Source organism: Dama dama, chromosome 9, assembly GCF_033118175.1.
Source record: "Dama dama isolate Ldn47 chromosome 9, ASM3311817v1, whole genome shotgun sequence".
NCBI lineage: Eukaryota > Metazoa > Chordata > Mammalia > Artiodactyla > Cervidae > Dama > Dama dama.
The window spans coordinates 56278432-56303996 of record NC_083689.1 but is presented as its reverse complement, the minus strand read 5'-3'; the positions used below and the strand labels follow the sequence as shown (position 1 = coordinate 56303996).

Below are 25565 nucleotides of genomic sequence, written 5' to 3'. Positions count from 1 at the left end.
AGGTATGTGTGTGTATGCACATGTGCATATGTGTATACAACACACACACACACATACTTTCTTAGGGTTTATATTTTTTACACTTTTAAATAAAGGGTCAAAGTAAAGGAATCATCTCGGGACATGGAAGGCTGAGATCAGCCCTCACCTATCACTCTTACTTCTTCAGCATGGCCACAAGAATACTGATGGTCACAGAGTCTCCTACAACATGGCAACCTGACCACTAAAAACACACCTGTGACCATAATTATGCACTTTGCATACATTCATGGAAAACCAGCAGCAAGAAGATATATACACAAGCACAAGTATATACTAACATTATATATTGCTGTTGTCCTTCAGTCACTAAGTCATATCTGACTCTTTGCGACCCTGCAGTCTGTAGCCCACAGGCTCCTCTGTCTGTGGGGTTTTCCAGGCAAGAATATTGGAGTCAGTTGCCATTTCCCTCTCCAGGTGATCTTCCTGGACCAGGGATCAAACCAGTGTCTCCTGCATTGGCAGGGAGATTCTTTACCACTGAGCCACCAGGCAAGCTCCCTAATATTGTATATACATATATGAATTCTAACTTTGTTGTCAGTGCTGCAGACAGCATATAACAGTCAGAGGATTACAAACTTGTCAACCAATTCCAGATTTTTGGTCTCCAATAAGCCTTCTAATCTGAGACTTTCTCTAGTTTAGGACACTGATTTCGGCCACATACCAACAATGACTAAAATATGGAGAAGAAACCCTGAGCCACATGGAAGTAAATGTAGTTAAATTCAAAGTTTGTGACTAAGAACAGAAACACAGTCCTGGGTATCCTTTCCTTTATTCATTCAAAAAATATTTATTTAACATGGATTCTCAATCAATATGCTACAGTGATCTTGGCCTGGGGCTGTTCTAGGGCTAGAGATGTACAGAAGAACAAGAACAGCAAGGTCCTTGCCTTCACGGATTTCTATTCAGAGTGGCCCAATAGTGACCAGAGGGATTCCCTGGTGTCTCGGCTGGTAAAGAATCCGCCTGCAATGCAGGAGATCCCAGTTTGACTCCTGGGATGGGAAGATCCCCTGGGGAAGGGATAGGCTACCCACTTCAGTATTCATGGGCTTCCCTGGTGGCTCAGGTGGTAAATAATCCACCTGCAATGTGGGAGACCTAGATTCAATCCCTGGGTTGGGAAGATCCCCTGGAGAAGGGCATGGCAACCCACTCCAGTATTCTTGCCTGGAGAATCCGCATGGACAAAGGAGCCTGGCGGGCTACAGTCCATGGTGTCCCAAAGAGCCAGACACAACTGAGCAAATAAGCAAACACACAATAGTGACCAGAATCCAAGAATTCAACAAATGAATTGAACTGTAGAGTACATAACAGAAGCCAACTCAACTCACTGTCCCCAAGTTAATTTAGTAAGTCGCGAGTGCTTATTATGCACTCCAAACACAAACACTATAGGTAAATAATATTAAGGACAGAAAGAATATGGTCAATCCCGGCCATGAGTACATCAACATCTTTCCGAGATGACAACATACAGAGGTGTGAGCTAAGTGGAGAAATTGCCAAAGCCAGGTATTATAATCCATCCAGATGTCTGGCATAGCCAACAACAACTAGGAGAAATATGGCATTCATTTCCACAAAGCAGTTCAAGAGGGAAAGTTAAAAATTGCTCCAATATATTTGAATACTAGGAACCTCTCCCCCAAATAAAAAGACAAAAATCAAAAAACCCATGTTCATTTACTCCAAGAATGTGGATGATTTCCTTAGTCTGTCAGAAGTAAAGCTCTCTTAAGATTTATAGAAAAAAACAAAACTAATTATCAATGATTAATTATAAGAGAGCATGTTTCTAATCTGAGGAATCTTAACCCAGTTTCTGGTTCCCCTCACCTCCTTCTCTTCTTTGCCTTTAAAAATAGAGGTAAAGATAGGGGGAACTCATTTTTCTGGGCATTGGGTCAGGACCACATAGCATGTGGGAGCCAGGGGAGCTGGCTGGCGGATGGTCAGGGCCCACTTCCTTCTGCTCAGCCTTTGGCTGTAACCACTAGACCACACGTCTGCACTGTTTTCCTGATGACCAAAAGGAAAGATTTTTAAAACCATATTAGAAAATGGCTTTGCTTTTCAGATTCTTTTGTTTGTTCTTGTGATTTCTTCCACGATTGTGGGCCAGGATTTTGGGGAACACACCTAAAAAGAATGTGGTCACAATGGTATCATGAGACTTCCTAACTTGACCACACTGCACCCCGATTCAGCAAACCCAAAGGTAATCTCGCAAAAATGCTTATCCTGTTCCACACCTTACCACAACCTAATTCACAGTCCTCCTAATAATCAAATTGCTGTCTTCTGTCCATATATTTTTAACATTACCACCTTTGACTTTTATCACTAAAGAGATATGACCACTTTCTGGCTTTTAGGGTATAAAAGAAGGCTGCAGAAAAGGACCTAAGAGCCATTCAATCATTCTTCCAATGAACAAAGTCATTTGAAAAAGATCTCTCTTTTATTGACTGCCTTTCCTGAAGAAGAATAAAAAAATCTGAAACTACTTCAAACATAATCTCCACTCCCATGAATCACTGCCATGATATCTGAGAGAAGACCAACAGTAATTGATGCTGCTGCTAGAGGCAGAGCTTATGCTATGGAATGTCTATTAAGACCATGCTACAGCATCAGTGCCTTTGAACCAGCAAGTACAATACAGATAATAAACACAGTCAATTGCACAAGGAAGAATATATGATGTGAGCAGATATGCTGGAAGACAAAACGACCAAAAGAAATAAATGTATTATAAGAAAATCTACGAACATAAGATGAACTATATATCAGAGAATCTTCAGAAGAGAACAGAAATATAAGTAAAAGTTATAAATTATCTCAAGGGAGAGAGGATATTGACAACAGTCCTCAAATCCACCCCAAGATGGGAACAGAGACAGGATGATGTCCTGATTTCAACTATCTGGATGTCTGCTAATGGTAATATTCCTTTAAAAAGCCCAGCCTCTAAAGTTCCAGATTAAATGAAACTAAGGAGATGTGATAAGGTAGAATACTGGATTAGGAAAAAAAAACTTTTTTTAGTGGGATAACTGGCAAAATCTGAGTTCTTTAAAATAGTTAATAATATTGCATCAATGTGAATTTCCTGGTTTGGTAATTATACAGTGGTTACACAAGATGTAACATTCAGGATACCTGGGTAAAAGGTACTCTGGAATTCTTTGCACTATTTCTGTGACATTTTTATAATTCTGAAACAATTTCAAAATTAAAAGTTAAGAAAAAAAGCTAATACAAACACACACATACACATACAAAAGTATCAGTTCAGTTCAGTCGCTCAGTCACGTCTAACTTTGCGACACCATGAACCACAGCATGCCAGCCCTCCCTGTCCATTACCAACTGCCGGAGTCTACCCAAACCCATGTCCACTGAGTCGGTGATCCCATCCAACCATCTTATCCTCTGTTGTCCCCTTTTCCTCCTGCCCTCAATCTTTCCCAGCATCAGGGCCTTTTCAAATGAAGTCTCTGATAAATTCTTGACTTGGAAAAACATCATCTTGTAGGTGGAGGAAACAAAATAGGGAACTCTTAATTGGCCTTAATACTGACTCAAATGAACAACTAACTGGTGACAAAAACCTTCAGATTTACAGCCTCACCTATGACAACCTCTGCAGAGGTCAAGCAGAAGTTAACCTAAGACAAAAAATGGAGGATTTTCCAGAAAATATGAAATTATGTGTGTTGTTGTTGCTATTGTTCAGTCGCTAAGTTGTATCTAACTCTTTGTCACCCCATGACTGCAGCACTCCAGGCTTCCCCATCCTTCAGTATCTCCCTGAGTTTGCTCAAACTCATGCCCATTGAGTTGGTGATGCTAGCAAACCATCTTATCTTCTGTCACCCCATTTTCCTTTTGCCAATCTTTCTCAGCACTGCGGTCTTTTTCAATGAGTCAGCTCTTTGCATCAGGTGGCCAAAGTATTGGAGCTTCAGCTTCAGCATCAGTCCTTCCAATGAATATTCACAATTGATTTCTTTCAGGACTGACTAGTTTGATCTCCTTGATATCCAAGGGACTTTCAAGAGTCTTCTCCAGCACCACAGTTTGAAAGCATCGATTCTTCGGTGCTCAGCCTTCTTTATGGTTCAGCTCTCACATCCATACATGACTACTGGAAAAACCACAGCTTTGACTATCTGGACCTTTGTCAGCAAAGTGATGTCTCTTCTTTTTAATATGCTGTCTAGGTTTGTCATAGCTTTCCTTCTAAGGAGCAAGTGTCTTTTAATTTCATGGCTGCAGTTACCAACTGAAGTGATTCTGGAGCCCAAGAAAATAAAATCTGTCACTGCTTCTACTTTTCCCCCTTCTATCTGCCATGAAGTGATAGGACCAGATGCCATGATCTTCATTTTTTTTAATGTTGAGTTTATAGCACGATTCATGAGCTAGACACTGCTCTATGTACTTTACATACATTATTATATAAAAATAGGAGAAATATGTATGGCTGGCAAACATGAGAAGAGACTTCCAATTTCATTAGTAATTTGAGAAATGCAAATGGAATAATTTTCTACCATCAGAAACACACATGCATATACACACCTTTGTGTGTACTCATACTATGCAGTACTTGCAAAGGTGTGGAAAAACTGGGTATCCTCACAAGTCACTAGATGAAGTAAAATCTAATACTTTTCTGTGGAGAGAGCAATGTGCCAAAATTCATTACAGCATTAACTGTGCATATACCATTCAACTGGCGATTCCATTTGGTATGCATCCTAGAAAAAATGTTCAACTAGACAGACAGTAGAATACAGATGAGGATTTCATGACATAATTGTTTATAATGAAAAGTTGAAAACAACCCAAATGTCAAAGACTGTCTACTAATCCACAGTAAATCTCTACTAACTCAAAAATTCTACAAAATAGAAGAGTTTATTTCTAGATGTACAAGTACAGGAATAAATACCCAGAAAAAATTCCAGAGACACACACACCATATATTTAACTCTAGAGAGGGGTTTCTCCCTTCCAATATGTCTAGGGATAGAAGGCCCCACAACCCAAATAACTAATGCCAATGACAAAGGAAGAGTGAGAAACGACTGAAAGAATAAATGTGACTCACAGGGGCAGTCTCTGTTATTACTTTTATTTAATAACAAAATTAGCACATGCTGACTCTGAAAAATTCAAACCATTAAGAAGTCCTTCTCACAACCAGTTCAATACCCCTACCCAAGGTTAAGCTAAAATAATAAAGACAAAAATAATGACAGGAGTGTAAAGGGGGACATGTTAGAACAGGGGCTCAAGTCTAGAAAGGCAGTGATGTGAAGATGAAGTTGACAGTGATCTGAGACTTCCAGAAAATGCTAAAGACAATCTAATGGGCCTTTATGTTCTATGTAGACCCCAAAAGTGAACAAAGAAGTGAGAATATTAAACAGTGTGTCTGTGCAGGTCTACAAAGGTAGGTGGGAAATCACCAGGAAACAAAATAAATTTAGGACAAGTCACACCAAACCAATACTGTTGTTTTTCCTAGGTTCATTCATCTGATTATTTGACAAGTGGATACTGAACTCTTACTCTGTGTCAGACACTATGTATAAAAGATTAAAAAAAAAAAAACCTTTTGAAAAAGTGAAAATGGTCATGTCCTCTGGAAGATGGCAGTCTGAGCAAGAGGATGGATATTAATCAAACAATCACATTAACTGATGTACAACTAAAAGCTGAGACAAGGGTTTGGAAGTCAGAAAGAAAGTCTCTCAAAACATCTTTGCAAAGAAATGGAGTAATAGGGTGCACAGAGAGCATACAAGGGTCCGTGAACTTCACCAGCAAGGAGAAAAAAAATAAACCTTTATTTACCTTAGCCTCTAACTGAAATTTAGCATTTTTCTGAAATATGACTGTGGGCAAGCACCACATTAGTAGTATCTGTGACTTTGTCACCAATAGAAATCACAGATATTTCCATATAACATTACTGTCATTGCAAGTAACTTGAAATATTATTTATAGGAGTTGTCAGACCTGCCTTTGTATCTTATTATTTACTGTGGTAATAAAGAAGCACATATTTTATCACAAATGGTTTTAATATTCACATAACTATTTTTCTATATTTTTCCTTTGTAAGTCATATATTTTATATGTTTAAAAACATTAATCTAAGAAAGATGTGGTAATATATACAATGGAATATTACTCAGCGATAAAAAGGAATGAAATTGAGTTATTTGTAGAGACGTGAATGGACCTACAGTCTGTCATACAGAGTGAAGCAAACTAGAAAGAGGAAAATCACATAATAACACATATATGTGGGATTTAGAAAAATGGTATGGACAAACCTAATTGCAGGAAAGGAATAGAGACACAGATGTAGAGAATGAATGTGTGGGCATATGGAGGTGGGGTGCGGGTGGGATGAATCAGGAGATTGGGATTGACGTGTGTGCACTACCATGTATAAAACAGCTAGCTAGTGGGAATCTGCTGTATAGTATAGGGAGCTCAGCTCGGTGCTCTGCGGTGGTCTAGATGGGTAGGACTGTGGGGAAGATGGGTAGAAGGGGGCCCAAGAGGGAGGTGGTGGTGGTTTAGTTGCTAAGCCATGTCCAACTCTTGCAACCCCATGCACTGTAGCCTGCCAGACTCCTCTGTCAATGGGATTCTCCAGGCAAGAATACTGGAGTGGGTTGCCATTTCCTGTGTGTGTGTGTGTGTGTGTGTGTGCACGCTAAGCCATGTCCAACTCTTGCAACCCCATGCACTGAATACTGGAGTGGGTTGCCATTTCCTGTGTGTGTGTGTGTGCGCGTGCTAAGCCATGTCCAACTCTTGCAACCCCATGCAACTGGAGTGGGTTGCCATTTCCTGTGTGTGTGTGTGTGTGTAAGCAAAGTCCAATGCTGTAAAGAGCAATACTGCATAGGAACCTGGAATGTTAGGTCCATGAATCAAGGCAAATCAGAAGTAGTCAAACAGGAGATGGCAAGAGTGAAAGTCGTCATTTTAGGAGTCAGTGAACTAAAATGGACTGGAATGGGTGAATGGGTGAACTGATGAACTATGGACAGAGGTTTGTGACATTGTACAGGAAACAGAAATCAAGACCATCCCCAAGAAAAAGAAATGCAAAAAAGCAAAACGGCTGTCTGAGGAGGCCTTACAAATAGCTGTGAAAAGAAGAGAAGTGAAAAGCAAAGGAGAAAAGGAAAGATATATCCATTTGAATGCAGAGTTCCAAAGAATAGCAAGGAGAGATAAGAAAGCCTTCCTCAGTGATCAGTGCAAAGAAATAGAGGAAAACAATAGAATGGGAAAGACTAGAGATCTCTTCAAGAAAATTGGAGATACAAAGGGAACATTTCATACAAAGATGGGCTCAATAAAGGATAGAAATGGTATGAACCTAACAGAAGCAGAAGACATTAAGAAGAGGTGGAAAGAATACATAGAAGATCTATACAAAAAAAATCTTCACGACCCAGATAATCACGATGGTATGATCACTCACCTAGAGCCGAGACATTCTGGAATGCGAAGTCAAGTGAGCCTTAGGAAGCCTCATTACTAACAAAGCTAGTGGAGGTGATGGAATTCCAGTTGAGCAATTTCAAATCCTAAATGATGTGAAAGTGCTGCACTCAATATGCCAACAAATTTGGAAAACTCAGCAGTGGCCACAGGACTGGAAAAGGTCAGTTTTCATTCCAAGCCCAAAGAAAGGCAATGCCAAAGAATGTTCAAACCACCGCACAATTGCACTCATCTCACACGCTAGTAAAGTAATGCTCAAAATTCTCCAAGCCAGGCTTCACGGTATGGGAACCGTGAACTTCCAGATGTTCAAGCTGGTTTTAGAAAAGGCAGAGGAACCAGAGATCAAATTGCCAACATCTGCTGAATTATTGAAAAAGCGAGAGAGTTCCAGAAAAACATCTATTTCTGCTTTATTGACTATGCCAAAGCCTTTGACAGTGTGGATCACCACAAACTGTGGAAAATTCTTAGAGATGGGAATACCAGACTACCTGACCTGCTTCTTGAGAAATCTGTATGCAGGTCTGGAAGCAACAGTTGGAACTGGACATGGAAAAACAAAGTGGTTCCAAATCAGGAAAGGAGTACATCAAGGCTGTATATTGTCACCCTGCTTATTTAACTAATATGCAGAGTACATCATGAGAAATGCTGGGCTGGATGAAACACAAGCTGGAATCAAGATAGCTGGGAGAAATATCAATAACCTCAGGTATACAGATGACACCACCCTTATGGCAGAAAGCGCAGAAGAACTAAAGAATCTCTTGATGAAAGTGAAAGATGAGAGTGAAAAAGTTGGCTTAAAACTCAACATTCAGAAAACTAAGATCATGGCATCTGGTCCCATCACTTCATGGCAGATAGATGGGGAAACAGTGGAAACAGTGACAGACTTTATTTTCTTGGGCTCCAAAATCATTGCAGATGGGGACTGCAGCCATGAAATTAACAGACACTTGCTCCTTGGAAGAAAAGTTATGACCAACTTAGATAGCATATTAAAAAGCAGAGACATTACTTTGCCAACAAAGGTCCATCTAGTCAAAGCTATGGTTTTTCCTAGTCATGTATGGATGTAAGAGTTGGACTATAAAGAAACTGAGTGCCAAAGAATTGATGCTTTTGAACTGTGGTGTGGAGAAGACTTTTGAGAATCCCTTGGACTGCAAGATCGAATCAGTCCATCCTAAAGGAAATCAGTCCTGAATATTCATTGGAAAGACTGATGTTGAAGCTGAAACTCCAATACTTTGGCCACGTGATGCAAAGAACTGACTCATTTGAGAAGGCCCTGATGCTGGGAAAGATTGAAGACGGGAGGAGAAGGGGAGGACAGAGAATGCGACGGCTGGATGGCATCACCAACTCAATGGACATAAGTTTGAGTAAACTCTGGGAGTTGGTGATGGACAGGGAGGCCTGGCGTGCTGCAGTCCATGGGGTCACAAAGAGTTGGACACGACTGAGCAAGTGAAGTGAACAACACACAGCTATAGCTGATACACTATATAACATTGTTGTATAACATTATAAAACAACTATACCCCAATTTAAAAAAAAAATAAAAATATTACTCTGAGAAATGATTTAAAGGCTTTACCTGATTGCCAAATGTCTTCCTGGCACAAAAAAGATTAACTGGTCCCTCAGCTAAATTCTGTTGCAAGTAAGTAGATATGTATCAAAATGAAATATACAGTCAAGGAATTAAAAATCTACCCACACAGTCTCAAGTAACGGAAGCAATACAGTTTGTGAAGAAAATGAGGTTTATCCTCAACTCCTCCCCTTAGTTTTGACTCCAGTTTTTCAACAAGTATTTACGGAGCACTTATGGCAGGCCAGCTGCTGTGCTAGGCAATGAGGAAATTGCAGCAAACAAATGAAATTTCTATTAATATGGGCCTTCCTCATATTGGTATCCTCATTACTCATCAAGATAATTGGTGGACAATGTACACGTTTGCTAAAATGCTGAAAGAAGAATGTTTAAGACCTGAGTAAGCACCACCAGTGTGTTATTAAATCATAAGGTTCAAACCAAAAGTCTTCTGGCTATCAAAATTTCCATTTCTTAGAACAGTTTCATCAGCTCTCCATCATAAAACAATTTCACTTGATCTCCTCTTTTCTCCCAACTCACAGCTCAGATGCCTCAATTAAATATTCTATGATTTTCACAAGAAACTGTTCTTCTAAAGGACATCTAGCCAAAGAGAACAAGGAAAGACATGACGAGTACTACAATTCTTTTAAGACTTGAGCACGCTGGTGATAGAATATGCACTAAGTTATACCTATATAAAAACACTGATATGATTCAAAGATGAAGCTTACAACCAGTTTCTTAACTCAGTAAGAGAAAAAGAAACAGAAACAAGTAATGTGAAGGTTTAATACAGTTTCCCAGCAGCTTGGGGCCAAGTGGGGGGCTGAGGTGGGGAAATGGAAAGTAAATTAGGAACCTCACTTTCAGATGATTTATCAGTTCACACTATGTGATGCTACAAAGAGAGCCTTCACAAAATGGACAGAAGTAGTCTTCCAAACCACCCTTCCACTCATAAAGAAGAGAGACCTGCATCATTACACAGGAGCTCAGCAATTCCACTCCTCACCTTCTTAACCATCCATACTCCTTTGATCACTTATTTTATTAAGAAAGGAAAATGTAAGTTTCAGCAGTAGTGAGCTGAGCTGAGCATACAGCTGGGATTACAAACTGCCAGGCCTGGGCCGCATCATAGCAAATAAGGCTAAACATTACTGCATGCTCCTCCAACTTGTAGCCTGAGAGTTCAGACTGACTGCTAAATGAAATCACATTTTCCATACTAGTGAAAACAGTTCCTGCCTGCACTTTGGTGAGCCTGGCCAGGGTAACTAAATAAACTCTGTGTTCAAATGAGCTGAGTAATTTAGAAAAGGAGCTAGAAAGAGAATCCAGGTGTCTGGCTATCTGTCCCTCCTCTCCAAAAAGATAATGGTATGAATTAACATTTAACAAGCACTTCACCACACAGAGGCCTTATCTAAGTACTCCACATAAACGTTGATCCTTATAAAATAATCTTATAGGACGACACTATTAATATCTCCACCTTGTAGGTAAAGAAACATGCTCAGAGAGACCAGGTCATTTCCTAGTGTTAGACAGCTATTTCTGGTGAATAGGGATTTAAAGCCTGGCTGCCCAAGCCCACATTTTTAACCACCATGACATTCTGTCTCTGATTATGAGATCTCATCTGAATGGTCATCAATCTCACTTTTGCCTTTAAAGCACAGATCTTTTGGTACAGAACATAAGATCCAATGCAACTGCTGCTTCCTATGAATTCTTGAAGAACTCAGGGGCTGGAACTTGGGCTTAGCAGAAATAGGCAAGAGAAGGGCAGACCGTTCAGTCTCAAAATCCACAAGGACTAAAATAGAACATTTCTTTAAACTGGAGGTCACCAGGAGGAAGCCAGGCTGTTTTGTCCACTTACTGGACAAGTGGTTTTTCCTTAGTCCCTGGTGCTTTTTCCTTCTTCTGCAGCAGCAGCCCCGACAGAGGAGCTCCACTTAAAAGGGAGGGTAAAAAAAATAATAATGAAAATAAAAGGGAGGGTAGACGCCATTCAGCTATGTGCTTGTGCTTAATGGCTTAGTCACTCAGTCACGTCCAACTCTTTATGACCCTTCGGACTGTAGTCCACCAGGCTCCTCTGTCCATGAAATTTTGTCTGGCAAGAATACTGGAGTGGATTGCCATTTCCTCCTCCAGGGTATCTTCCCAACCCAGGGATTGAACCTGAGTCTCCTGTCTCCTGCACTGCAAGTGGATTCTTTATCCGCTGAGCCATCAGGGAAGCCCCCATTCAATTTTGGCTTCCTAATAAGTCATCAGTTTACGAGTTGTAGTACTTAATAAAACATCACAGAGCTGAAAGCTAGGAGACCTGGATTATCCACCCAAGATCAACCATTGACTGGCCCTTTTGAGCAGTGTTCCCACTTAAAAAAATAAGCATGTGATACTGGCCTGGGTGTGGGCTTCTTTATGTTCCACAAGTAGGAGCCTGAGCCATATGAAATCACCAATATCTGGCCATTTTGAATTTCAAAAGTGGCAATTTCATTGTTTCAAACTAATACGTGTATTTACACACAATCTTTGATGCTACGCTACCTGTTTCTTCTCCTCCTAATCTAATTCCACATAATTCTGGCATCTCCCAACTATTGAACTTTCTGGCTATCAAAAGAGATTCAAGTACTGACTCAAAGTGGATAAACATTTAATTTTACTAAAGAATCCTTGGCTGTGAAGGAAGACTAATACCTCTAAAATAAGGAGGTAAGAGAAGCGCTTCCAGAGATACCACTAATCACAACTACAGGAAATATGTAGGAACACAGTTCATACAGGTCTAAGTTCTAAGACTCTGGGTTACCCTATTAGTTCTACTTATGTGCTGAGTCATCTTTCCATAGGGCAGAAGGTTGGATGTATGTGTTGGTAATGACTGTTCTGAGTCTAATCTGCTTGTTTAAATGTACTGAACATACTTACGAGCAATATACAAAGAGAATAAGAGAGAGAACTTTAGTTATAAGGAACCGAGAAAAAAGGAAATTTGCTGTCTCTAAAATTTCTCCTCGTTGCAATATTTATGCAACTTGCACTAAAGTTCTGTGTCCCGTTTAATATAGAAAGTCTACTCTCAAGCTGAGACAGTGGCCATAGAATATTAAAATCAAAGCTTATGTGGCTGGAATGTTGACTCTATAGCTTGTCAACCCACATTTAACAGAAAGTGAAGAAAATCCAGCAAAATCATTTCAAAATTTTATCTGACTAGCCAGTTGCTGAGTTCTTAAAGAATGTCTATGGGTCTTTTCTTTTCTTACCCTACTGCACTGGCTAGGACTTCCAGTACCATGCTGAGTAAGACTGGTAATGAGAGTGGACATCTTTGCCTTGATCCTACTCTTAGGGAGGAAGCATCCAGTCTTTCACTTGAAGTATGATGTTCATGGTAAACTTGTGGTTTTCATTCCCGGCCAAGTATCAAAGAACAAGCTCTCTGAATAGAAAATTTAATGGAATATAGATATCAGAGTTGGATAAACTGTGTCATTTTTGCCTATTTCATGTATGTCTACCACCATTCTTCATAACAGTGCTTCGATTTACCCCAGGGGAAGCCAACCTTCCCTCACCATTTATACAGTTCTCATGCAGTGGGAAAGTGAGCCACACTGTCAATTCACCTGTTCCATGCTCTGGTCCAAGTATTTAGCCCACTAAGATTCAAACATGGGACTTCCTGGGAATTATTAAGCAAAGCTCTCCTTCTACCAGACTTACAGATCAGGGATTTCAGTCCACAACTTGAAATTTGGCCTTCTACTTGTTTTTATAAATAAACTTTTATTGAAATGCAGCCACATGCATTTATTTACATATTGTCTACGACTGCTTTTGAGCTCCAACAGCAAAACTGAGTAGCTGCAATAGTGACCCCTACAGCCTCCAAAGCCTAAAATATTTATTAATACTATCTAGCCCATTACAGAAAAAGTTTCCTCTCTCCTGTTCTTGATAATAACATGTAAGCCGGGAACATCCAGAAAGCATATCAGCACTACATAAAAAGAACCTCTTGGAAATGAAGCCAGTACAAAAGAAGAAACTGACTCCAAATATTATGGAAGCCCCTGGATTCAGATGGGCCAGAGCTATTATACCCCAAGATTTTTCAGTTATGTAAGCCAATAAATTCAGATTTTTCTCTGAAAAGTTTAAATTGGCTTTCCTTCATCTGAATTAGAATTCATTACATAAATTAAAAATCATAATGCTCATTATTGAAACACAATTCTAATTTCTTTCTCCATTATATATCCATCAATAACATAAAGACATTCAACTCTTCTTTAGACCAGCATGTTACTGGTTGGTAGAAACTGTAATTTATTTAACAATTAGCTAAAACATTGTTTAAAAAAAAATAAAATTGACTCGGAGTTAAAAAAGGTGTTACTGAATGATGAAAGAACAAAAAGATGGAAACCAAGATTATCAACCCCTTCAATAAAAAAAAAACAAAAACCAACTCTGAGTAATCAATTACAGAACCGAGCTCTAAGTACAAAAACTAAAGATAGGTGCTGTTATTAACATCTCCCTGAAGTAAAGGAAATATTTGAAGATCAACTAGAGAAAAAGGTTTCTGCTCCCTTACCAAAGCCAAAATTCCCAAGGGGACAGACCTAACTAATTAGGGAGATGGTGATTAAAGCAGAGCTGCTAATTGTCTACTGGGTATATAGCTCCTGTAATGCTCCCCAGAGGCTCTCAGCAATGGGAGACAAAATTAGGCTTAATATTCTTGCCAATTAAACTGTCATCACATGCCTGCATTTATGTGTCTCTTCAGGAAACTTAAAAGCACACAGAGGTGTGGTTTTTCAATGCAAGCTATATGTTACTGAGAGGAAATAAATTTATATTATATTTGGAAAACAATTATTTTGTGCTTAAGCTTGTTTTACTATGCACATTCTGGAGCAAGGAGATGTGTCTCTCAGAAGCACACAACCAGCAGAGGCCAGATGTTCATCTACGGGGAAACTAAGGTGGTTTATGAGAAAACCAAGTATATGCAGACAGAGAACAAACACCAAAGGGTGGGAGAGGGAGGTGGGGAGACTTAAAATGCAGTGCGTGAAGCAATTTAAGAACTCCAGCTTATTGGAGGGAACACACACACACACACACACATATCTACCCACCCCAAAGTGGGTTTTTTGTTCACACAAAGAATAGTATGCCCCGACAGGATTTTTCTTCCTGGGTATTTCCTGCCCTATGAGTTAAGAATCATTCAAGAGAGTCACAGAAAGTAATGTAAAAATTAACTGTGTAAGGATTCTTAGAAGGCAATTTGACATTTTATCTCTATTAAAAATGAAAACCAAAGACATTTAGGGCTAGATACAGGTTCTAATGCTAGCTTTGCACTGTGGTGGAAACTGTTAACCACCCCACAGTTTCTGTCCTTCCTCCTTGAAGTGGTAAGATCTCCTGGGCACTGGCTGGAGCCATGGCTGCCTATGTTTTCTCATGCTCCTTTGTAGATCAATGTGGCCATATAATTATTTGGGGGGCAGTGGAAGCGGGGTATGCATCCTCTGGATCCTAGATGCTCTCATCTCCATTATCTGGCTGAAAAACGGAAATGAATGGAACATGGAAAGCCGTGGATTGAGGATGGCACTGATACCAACCAGGATTCATAGCCTTTCCCAATCAATAGAAATTGATTAGAGGCCAGACAAGAAACTCACGCAAGGTTTTATGGGCCCCAGTGCAGCTAGCAGGGGAACAAGAACAAGTAACAGCTTCCCTTACTTGCTCCCTGAGGAGGTGGGAGATTGCTCCTTATATGCAGTGAGGGTAAAGGTAAAGGTGCGTGTAGGGACTGGGCTGGAGGGGTGGTTTAGGTGGTTCTCTCACCCCTTAGGTGGTAGTGTGTGCAGGGGGCATGCCCTGCTTTTGCTCCCAAATCCCTGCTTTTGCTAGTTGCTCTTCAAAAGTTGCAGTTAGGTCTTCTGGTCTGTTTGTATCTTTTGTCCAGAATCTGCCCCAACTGAGCCAGTACTCAGTTATTTTTGGTCCCTTATAGTTTCTTTGTATTCTGTTGTTGGCGTACAGGTTTGTCCAGGTGCAAGCACTGCAGCAAAAGGTCCCAGGTCGTAGTCTGTCTCAGCAAAATGACCCTGTCAGGCATAGACTGCTCACTTCTGAGCTCCGTGAGAGAAATAAACTTCTATTTTATTTAAGCTTTTGCACTTTGAAATCTCTTTGCTATAGCAACCTAGCCTGTGCCCTACAAATATAGCCACTTACTATCTGTACAACTTGGGGTAAGTTATTTAATCTCTTCTAAGCCTCAGTTTCCTCATCTGTGATATCAAATCATAACATTTAGTTTGTTAGGTACTAAGAAGAATAAATGGGTTAAGAGATGCTATGTGCCAAATCTGTGCCTTACGGATATACACACACACAAGCTCAATTAATGGTAGGTGATAACAGCAGAGATGAAGACTACTTAGGAAACTGCTCTGAAAAGCCTGTGATATCAAGCACCTATTGTGCTCACAAAGCCCTGAAGGTAGAAATGTGTATCTGCTTTTGAGAGAGCCATCAAAAGTTATCAGTAACAAAGTATTCAGGGAAAATCAGGGATATCCTGTATCTTAGTCCAGGAGAAGAACTAAGATATGTTTATTTAATTAACTAGGTTTAGCAAACTGCACCTAAATCTTTAAACAGTGCTTCAAATCTTGCTTTGTATTATTAAATGTGCTACAAATACTAGTTATTTGTCTATGTTGACTATAATGAGTTCCATGTTTGGACACAAAATACCTCAATAGAAAATGACATTAATCAATACAGATCACCTAATCAGAGCAGGCTGAGAAAGAGACACACAAATGAACTGGAATCATCTATATTGCACACCCTATGTGACGCACAGTTCTATAGTCAATGGAGGCTATGCCTGCCTCATGTCCCTTGCACATATTTCCCTTTTTTGACAGTGCCTTTGTATGTGATAATTATTGGCCCAATTACTGGCCCTCTGACAGTGTGGATTCTTTTTATCTTTTACAGGTGGGACATGGTAAGACCATACTCTTACAACTTCTGTAACCTTGAGATTTGCTGAGTACTGGAGCTGAGATCCTTGGCCCCAAGTTAAGATGACTACTCTGACTCTCGGGACTTCCCCAAGGTTCTTCCGTGGGTTTTACATGTCACAAGATGCAGGAAAACCACAAGATTACATCACCCATCAGAGGAGACCAGCACCTCTGAAACGGGAGGGTGGATCACATTTTAGGCTTAAATCCTTTCGTGGACCCTGGTAATCTCATCAGTTATAGTGGGGTGTGAGCCAAGTATAGCAATGGGAAGCTGAACCAGAGGGTGATGACAAGATTCTGCATCATCTGTACACACTTTTATCATCATTTAATCTATTAAAATGGATCTGAAGTAATGCTCTGCACTGCACTTTGTGGAGGTTATCAATGAGTCAGACTGATGGTGCCTCCCTCTAAAAGTCCTCTGGGCGTTACAACTGCCTTGGTGAAGGGTGGGGGTGGTCTCTGGTCTGATGTGGCGTCATACAGGACCCATACCTTAGACTGACAGGCCAAAGCTCCAGAACTGCATTCACACAAAAGCAATATCAATATCCAGGAACATTAGTCCAGGAATAAAAAACAATAAAAATAAAAAGCCCCTCTGGTACACTGGTCTCACGAGCCCAAGGTTTTATTTAGAGCAAAAGCAAAAATTGCTGCACTAAGGAAGCAAAACAACTCGAGACCTTTATTCTTGCTCTACTCCCCTGAATTGTTACTTACAGGTTCCCTGCCATCCATGGCTTCCATCCAGAGCCTTCGGTCCTCTTCAGACAATGCCTGCATGGTGATAACCCCGGGCCTACGGAGAAACAAGGACATGTAAACCCAGTGCCACAGACGAAGGTGAGTCTTAAAGAAACACCCACGGAACCGAGTGAAAAGCTACCAGGGTTAATGGCATGCAGAGAGAGAGGCACCCTTCAGCTCTTTAGAGCCACCTTCTAGTGTCAGAAAGCAAAGCCATCACCCCAAATCCCTCTCAACCCACTTCCCTCAGGAAGGTGGCAGGAAACACAGAAGACAGGACTCCACATACAGCTAAGTACACAGAGGAGTCAAGTGATTCCCTTCAGCCTTGTTTGTTCTTTGAGATCATATTCGTTCCTCTCCCCCAAAATGCTACCAGAGTGCTTGACTCCAAGTAGGGGTACAATAAACATGTGCTAAAGTGAAGACAGGGCTTCCCTGGTGGCTTAGTGGTAATAAATCTACCTGCCAATGCAGGAGACTTGGGTTTGATCCCTGGGTCAGGAAGATTCCCTGGAGAACAGAATGACAACCCACTCCAGTATTCTTGCCTAGAAAAGTCCATGAACAGAAGAGCCTGGCGGGCTACAGTCCATGGGGTCACAAAAGAGTTGGACACGATTTAGCGACTAACCAACAACAAAAACTGAAGAGAATTATTGGACTCAATAAAAAGAGATGGAACATACAAGTGGAGGGATCCTGGTCTAATATCTAGTCCAATGCTTCTAAACTGCTTCTGACATGAAAAAGTTTTATGGGGTAATGGGCATTATACTTATAACTATATTAAATGTACACACTAGTTTTAAATGAATCTTTAGCACAGCAGGAACTAAGTTCTTTATATGCATTAGCTCTTTTCACTCTTTGCCTGAAATATTCTTGCTCTTTCAAACTGAGCAAAGACCCTGCAGAAAGCATGCACACGATATCGAATAATGTTTGTTGTGTACCCCTAACAGATGTCACACAAGAGAGGTGCACCACAAAAAGGAACTTGGGAGAAGGGACTACAAGCCCTCTATGCTCATTAAGACAGGAATTCTTGACTTAGGGTCCAAGGAAGGGCCCCAAAGAGTCTATGAGCCACCCTCCCTCCTCCAAATGTTTGTGCCTTGTTCTGGACAAATAATTCAAACTGCCTATCAGATTATGAAAGGAGACTGCAACCCACAAAAAGTTAAGAATTAATGACTCAAATCATCTTTAAAATTTGAGAAAGCCTAAAAGGAAGGCAGAGATCCACTGAGCAAGAATTAAGTCTGCAGCACTGCTCAGGATCACAGAAGGTACAGTGGACACACACACGAACTCCATGATGCCTTGCACAGCACAAGTCTGGGCCCATAAACACCTAAGCCTATTTATTCAATCCACTTATAGTCACTGTTCTAGCTGCTCCTGGCTTATTTCCACAGTGTCAATGAACATGCTAGGTCTACTTATATTGAAGATATTTTAAATATCACATTTGTTTTCATTCATCCTTCCTCAACATCTCCAAAGGAAAAAAGTTCTCAAAGATGGAAGCCTGGAGGCTTCCCTGGTGGCTCAGAGGTAAAGAATCTGCCTACAAATGCAGGAGACATGGGTTGTATCTCTGATCCGGGAAGATCCCAGATGCCATGCAGCAACTGAGTCCACGCACCACAACTATGACCTGTGCTCTAGAACCAGTGAGCTGCCACTACCGAGCCCACATGCAACAACTACTGAAGCCTGCGTGCCTAGAGACTATGCTCAGTAACAAGAGAAGCCACCACAATGAGGAGCCCATGCATTGCAACTAGAGAGTAGCCCCACTCTCTGCAACCAGAGAAAAGCCCACACAGCAATGAAGACCTAGTGTACACACACGCGCGCGCACACACACACACACAACGTATCTAGGGGCGGCTGGGAATGAGGGGCACTGAGGAGGGAGTGTGAGTGTGGGAGGTGGTGAACGAGAGGGTGGGGGCAGGGAGAGGGAAAAAGACCAGGGGGAGTAGCAGCGGTGGGAGAAGGGGGTGTGTGTAGGTGGCTGGGGATAAGCAGGTGGATGACAGACAGGTGATGGGGCAGAGGGCGGTCACTCTCGTGAAGCTCACACTGGGTGCTAGTACCTAGACCCAATGACTCAAAAGGGACAGTGATTCCCTGCACAGGCCAGGGGACTCCTCCTCCTTGTCCCACCACTGTCAGCCCATCTGGTGTGCCTGACCTGCTGGGTATCTGCAGCCTGCTGGCATCTGCGGCCCTGTGGCTGGGGGCTTGGTGGACTGATTCTACTCCCAGTTTAAAGCCACACACAAACCTTTAATAGCTTTGAGATGAAAAGTCTACGAAAAGTCTCTCCAGTCCCTGAGCCTGAAACTCTTTTTTGAGTGTTGCTCTCAGTGTTGTTGTGCCTGGACATCAGCCATCCCCTTAGCGTAGAGGTACCCAGCCCGGCCCTGCCTCACTCAACCTGAACTTCTGTGCTGTGCCTGAGAACTTGAATTTTAACCATCTTCTCAGGTGATCCTGAGGCACAGTTAGCTCTGAAGTCCCTCTGCCCACCCAGACACCCCGTTTTTCCTTTATGTTCTCCCCACACTGGAGAGCAAAGACAGCCTGCTCTCCACACTGGGGTAAAGCTACTCTCTACACACCAAAGTGTCTCAGTTCATTTCCTGCTAGGTGTTCATCAGCAAACAGTGAAACCACAATAGCTTCCTAGCACATCAAGATGTCAGGGACCTCGCAGATGTCACATCAACTTCATGGCAAACAGTGTGAAATTTCCACCCAGTCACAAAGAGGAAGTTCAAACAAACTCAGAGGCTATTAAGGGTGGGCCACTTGGCATTAATAACCAGGAACGTCAACAGGATTTGTTTTTATTTCACGAAGAAATATCAAAAGATAAATTCTTTTCCACGTGTGATCTTATTCTCCTTTTTTTTTTTGGAGGGATGGGGTGATAGAGAACTGAATAGATTTAACACACTTGATACTAGTCCTATCACCCCAAGTTCAGAAAACTTTCTCTCAGCCTCATGTATGTTAACATCTGGAGCATAGTATTATACTATCGTTTCCAGACATCTAGAAAACACTCACTTGGCTTCAAGTTTTCTTTTCCCTTATTACAATTTAAACCACATAAATCTCTTATGTCTGTAATTCTTAGAACCAAGGTAAATGGGTCAACTTTATTTTGGAATCAAGTAGTCACTTCCTTTCCATATTCTATGCCCCTGCTAGCCACCATCCCTCAAAAGCAAAGAAACTGAGCAAAACTCTCAATGATCTTACACATTCCATGTCAGTCCCTATAAGACAGTACACTTTCATTCAGGTATCAATTTAGTTCATGTGTGAAATGCATCTGGCTTTTCATAACAAAAGTGGAAAGACAAAGAGGGAAAGAGACAGAGGACTCATGAGGTAGGAGTGTGGAATGAGGGGGAAAAAAAATGACACAATAAAAGGAAAACCCAATAAATGATCAGAGCTCTTTTCAGCTCTGCAAATAACTGTGGTCCTCAGAAACAGAGAACAAACTAGTAGGTACCAGAGGGGAGAAGAGTGAGAGGAGGGACAAAACAGGTGAAGGGAATTAAGATGTACAAGTGATCAAATAAGTCATAGAGATGTTATATATAGCACCAGGAATATAGTCAATATTTCATAATAACTTTGTATGGTGTGTAGCCTATAAAAAAATCACTGTTGTACACCTGAAACTAATATTTTAAGTCAATTATACAACAATTAAAAAAAGAACTGTGACCCACATCAAACAATAATAATAAAACTACAATAATAATAACCCAACTCTGTGTGCCAGATAGTGTGTTAAGCACTATACAGTAATTAATTCATTTCATCTTCACAACTACATCATGAGGGAGGGATATTCTCATTATCCCATTTAGCAGCTGAGAAAACCAAGGCACAAATAGGTTAAGCATTTTGTCCCCAGTTACAGAGCCAGGAACCAAACCACACAGTCTAATGCTTTGCCCTCAAGCACAAAGCTGTGGGAAACATGTAGATCCTGCAGCTGCCAGAGAGCTTCTGTTGGCCATGAGAAGGGACTAAACCCTCCTGCAAGGCCTTTAGTGAGCTCCTGACTAGGATCAAATGAGGTCGAATGATTAAGAGCTCTGTGAAACCTAAAGTGCTTTATATATATGAGGGCTCAGAACACCACTCTAGGCAGTCAGTTCAAAAACAGGAATCCAATAATGACCAGTGTGACTGTGGTTTACATTCTATAGCAGTGGGTCTCCACGTTTTTTTCTGCCTAAAAATATCCAAGAAATGAAAAGGCAATAAGTTTCATGTTTTGCAGAAGAACACAAAAAGCACTAATCATAAAAAATAAGGATAAATTTGAACTTCACCAAAATAAAAGAATGTCCAGTTATCAAAAGATACTAAGAGAGTCAAAAGATGCTACTAGGAGAGGAAGAGGTGTTTGTAATTTTTCTCTCTAATGAGACAAACATCGAGAATATGCAAAGAATGTCAACAAATAAGAAAAAAAAAAAAAAAGAACAACCCAATTAATAAAATGGATGAAAGACCTTCATAAAACAGGACACACAAATGGCCACAAACATAAGAAACAGAAGGGAACGTGATAACATATCAGGGAAATGCAATTAAGACCACAATGAAATAAACACCCTTCTGAATGGAAAGCATTCAAAAGACCACCAATAACAAGCACTGGCAAGAATGCAGAGTTCCTGGAACTCTGCACTGGAACATACACTGCTGGTGGGAGAGTAAAGTGATAAAACCACTTTGGAAATATCTATTAAAATTAAACCTGTGCCTTATGATCTAGCAATTCTTCCTCTAGACATATACCCAAGAGAAACGAGCACATGTCTACCAAAAAATACATTTGAGAATACTCAGGTTTATTCATAATGGCCAGGTTTTGCAAAGAAGACAAATATCCATTCACAAGACAATAAGCTGTTGTATATTTAAAACAACGGAACACCACAAACAACAAAAAATACCAACTACTGTTACATGCAAAAACATGAATAAATCTCATAGAAATAATAATGAGGGAAAGAAGCCAGATGCAAAAGACTACCAACAGTGGGATTTCATTTATAGAATGTTCAAATTCTTGCAAAAGTCATCTGTGCTGATAGAAACCAGAACAGTGATTTTGTCTTGGAAAAGAAATATGGGCAGTGATAGGGAAGGTGCCCAAGAAAATCTGCCAGAGTGACAGAAATGTTCTATAACTTGACCTAGGTCGTCACACAGGTATGTGGGAGGATGTGTCTGTATGTGCACAGTCATTAAGATATAGACTTAAGATTTATCCATTTTATTAATCAATAAAAAAATGTTTTTAAATACCCATGATATACCACCTGTCATCTAAGCTTACTTGTTGTTCTGACTTTAGTGCTTCCTAGCAGACAAGTAATTGAATGACTCTATGTTATTCTTTAAAAAGCAGACAATAAGAGTACCTACCTCATGGGGTAGTTGTGAAGGCTAAGTGAACTATGTATAAGGCATTTAAAAATGTCAGACACAAAATAAGTGCTCCCAAAATTAGTTGTTATCACAGGAGCAAATGAGCAGCAGGTCAGTGAAGGGAATAGATGACAAATGTTGGGTAGTGTCCAAATTACGGAAGGAGAAGGGCAGATTAAAAAGGGAAAGAAAGAGTCACAGGTGCTTCTGACACACAAGATCCCCACCCCCCAAACACTGTCACACACCACTGAAAAATCACACCTCTACCACAAAGCAAGCCAGGCCAAGGGCTGACATACAGTCTCTGAGATCATGGCCATTTCCTTTTTCCTCCTGAGTAAAACATCAAAGTGGCCTACTTCCCCCTTTTGGAATTAATGTCTGATCATTGATAAGGGGTCTTCAGCAAATCCTAGAAAACCTGCCAGAGTGTTCCCACTACCCACCAAAGGAGAGAAGGAACAAATGATTTACAATCCTTTCTAGAGCTCAATCCTAAAATTCTACTTCAAATATAGTACCTCCTGTTCACTCTGAACAAGTCCTTGGTTGGTGCTCTATCTGGATCCTCTTGAGACGCATGAATAAGGATCTGCAATTTTCTAAGCACCTTGCCTCTCACACTACTGGGGTGATGCAGAAAACAGTTATGCACCTATCAAAAGGCAAACTGCTACCCACCACCTTATCTCCTTTCAACTCTGGTCTCCACAAAGGGTTCACGTAAAGTAATATATGATTTATTAGCACATCCATGAACCTGGGACCACTCACGTCAGCTCACAGCCTTCTCACCAGCCAGGAGCAAGCAGAATCACAACCAGCCCTGATTCCAGGGTTGCTTGACAGCCCTCCTACTCTAATCTTATTCCTGAATCTGAGTCAACAATGGTGATCTCAATGGCTTGGCAATTCACCCACTTCCTACTGGACCAGGAAATGCTATTACTAACTCACTCCACCCCACTGAAACACACTCAGAATCTAACAGTACTTTTCTTTTATACTGACCTCCAAAGATCTAGGGCTTACTCATTCATAACACTATAAATCTTCTGCTGGCAAGAGTTCATTCCCCAGGTTCTATTCACAGTACTGCACATATAAGGGTTAAATTCCGAGTAAAAGAAGGACTGTGGCATCCACAGAAACACATTCTCACAGCCTGTGCACAAAACCTGCCTCACTGTTCTTAGATAGGAAGACAGACGAAAACGATGAAGGTCTAGAGAATAGGTTGCCAGCCACAGGTAAAGAGAGACACATGAGTGCCAAAGGAAGTGGTCCTTTGCTTTTAAAGTGCTACTGGCAAAACTGATCCTTAACTGTTCCTTGGCAATTACAAGCATGCAAGGTTTCAGCAGATCTTCATGTTACCAAACAAATGGCAGATCTTCAGTACACAAACCTATGGACAAAGCAGAATAATCCTGGAGAATGACATCTCTTCCGTGTGTATGTGAGATTACAGAGTCAAATATCTACAGAGACCAGGCAAGTAAAGCAAAATGAGGAAAACTGGATAAGATTTTTCCCTGCCCCAAGGAAAACAGGTGTGGTCTCATTTACCTTAAAATGTGCAGCTCATTATTTTTTCCTTTGCACTTTTGCTTTCTGATAAAGTCACAGAAACAAAAGGGGTTTTCCTCTATGGGAAAAACAACAGTACAAGTGGAAGGCGAAATGGCAGCTGGCCCCTGTCATCACGGTGGGGGGCATCAGGGCATGGTCGAGACTGTCGCGAAGTAGAAAGCACGTGCCCCACCGAAAGGAGGCGTCTGCCATCCAGCTCGATAGACAGCTGGCCCGTGGCCAGTCAGGTCAGTGTTTACAGATCTCTCCCACTTTAAAACGTTGCCTCAAGCACTATTCAAGCCAAACTGAACATCTGTGGACTGCCAGCCTACGATCCCGGGGTCTGCGTTGGTCCTTCTCTGCCTCTCCCTGCCTGAGTTCCATCCCAAGGTATCACCACATGTTACAATGTCATCTGGTGCACTGGGACTAACAACGATGCTAGTCTGCATTCTTGATGTGCCTCACAGTCCAACTGAGCAGAGTCTTTCCAGTTCATTAACAAAAGGGGAACTTGGGATACTTGCCCATTTTTTTCCAATATTGAGGACTCAGAGTCATTACAGAAGGGCAACATTCATCTCCTATATTCATCTACCATTCAGAACCTTATGAATCTGTACAATTTGCATGTTCCGAGATAAATAACCATTAGCGGTCCTTGTGCATTACATGTGCTTGCACATGAGAAAAACACACATGCCACAGTAACCTGCAGTGGGCTACAGGTGAGAAAAAGACAGACCTGAGAGAGAAAACAGACATTGCAAACAGTGGCCCACCAACTGTAGCTAAGGTTTATTGAGTGTTTACTATGGGCCAAGCACTGGGCTAAGGATGTGGCTAGCATTATCATTTGTTCCTCGCAATGAAGTAGGTACTTTCATTATACTTCTTTTAAAAAACTGAGGCTCAGAAATGACTTGCACAATCTTCAACTGGTAGGCAACAGCAAAGCCTCAACTGGAACCCAGTCTGCCTGACTCTAAAGCAAGGCCCATATGCTAAGCACAACACTGTACTGCCCACACCCCAAGCAGGGAGCATCTGTGCCCTGGGATCCAAGGTGACCATTTCCTTATGAGGATGGAGGGAAGGGGGAGAAGGCACTTCTTTCTTTCTCTCTCTCTCTGGAGAAAGGAAACGGGAGAAGGAGGAAAGGACTTCCTCTACACCCCCCTACCCCCTCACACACAAATACACATACAGCCCTCGAGAAATTTTCAGAAGCAGGCTTCTAATCAATTATTTAGAAAGGATATGATCCTAATGAGTGAATGAATCATAACCTCCTAGAGCCTATAGCACTGAGCTCCTGGGAGGAGAGGTCCTAAAATAATCATGACTATAGCAAAGATAACAGTCTAAAGAGGAATACTGCCAATGGCTTCAGATAATTTCCTTACATTTTTCTTTAAAGGAGAATGAAG

At 41.1% G+C, this 25565-nt stretch overlaps 1 protein-coding gene across 13 annotated transcripts in view; it reads right to left on the bottom strand.

The window, feature by feature from the left end:
* ARHGAP26 (Rho GTPase activating protein 26) overlaps positions 1 to 25565 on the bottom strand; it is a 465415-nt gene that overhangs the window by 269683 nt on the left and 170167 nt on the right. For all 13 annotated transcript variants that reach the window (XR_009694187.1, XR_009694186.1, XR_009694188.1 and 10 more), the window contains one exon: positions 17047 to 17125. Coding sequence is in view for 10 of the 13 variants with exons in the window: in XM_061151615.1 (XP_061007598.1) it covers positions 17047 to 17125 (79 nt within the window). In the remaining 3 variants the exon portion in view is untranslated. The remainder of the gene's footprint in view (positions 1 to 17046; positions 17126 to 25565) is intronic.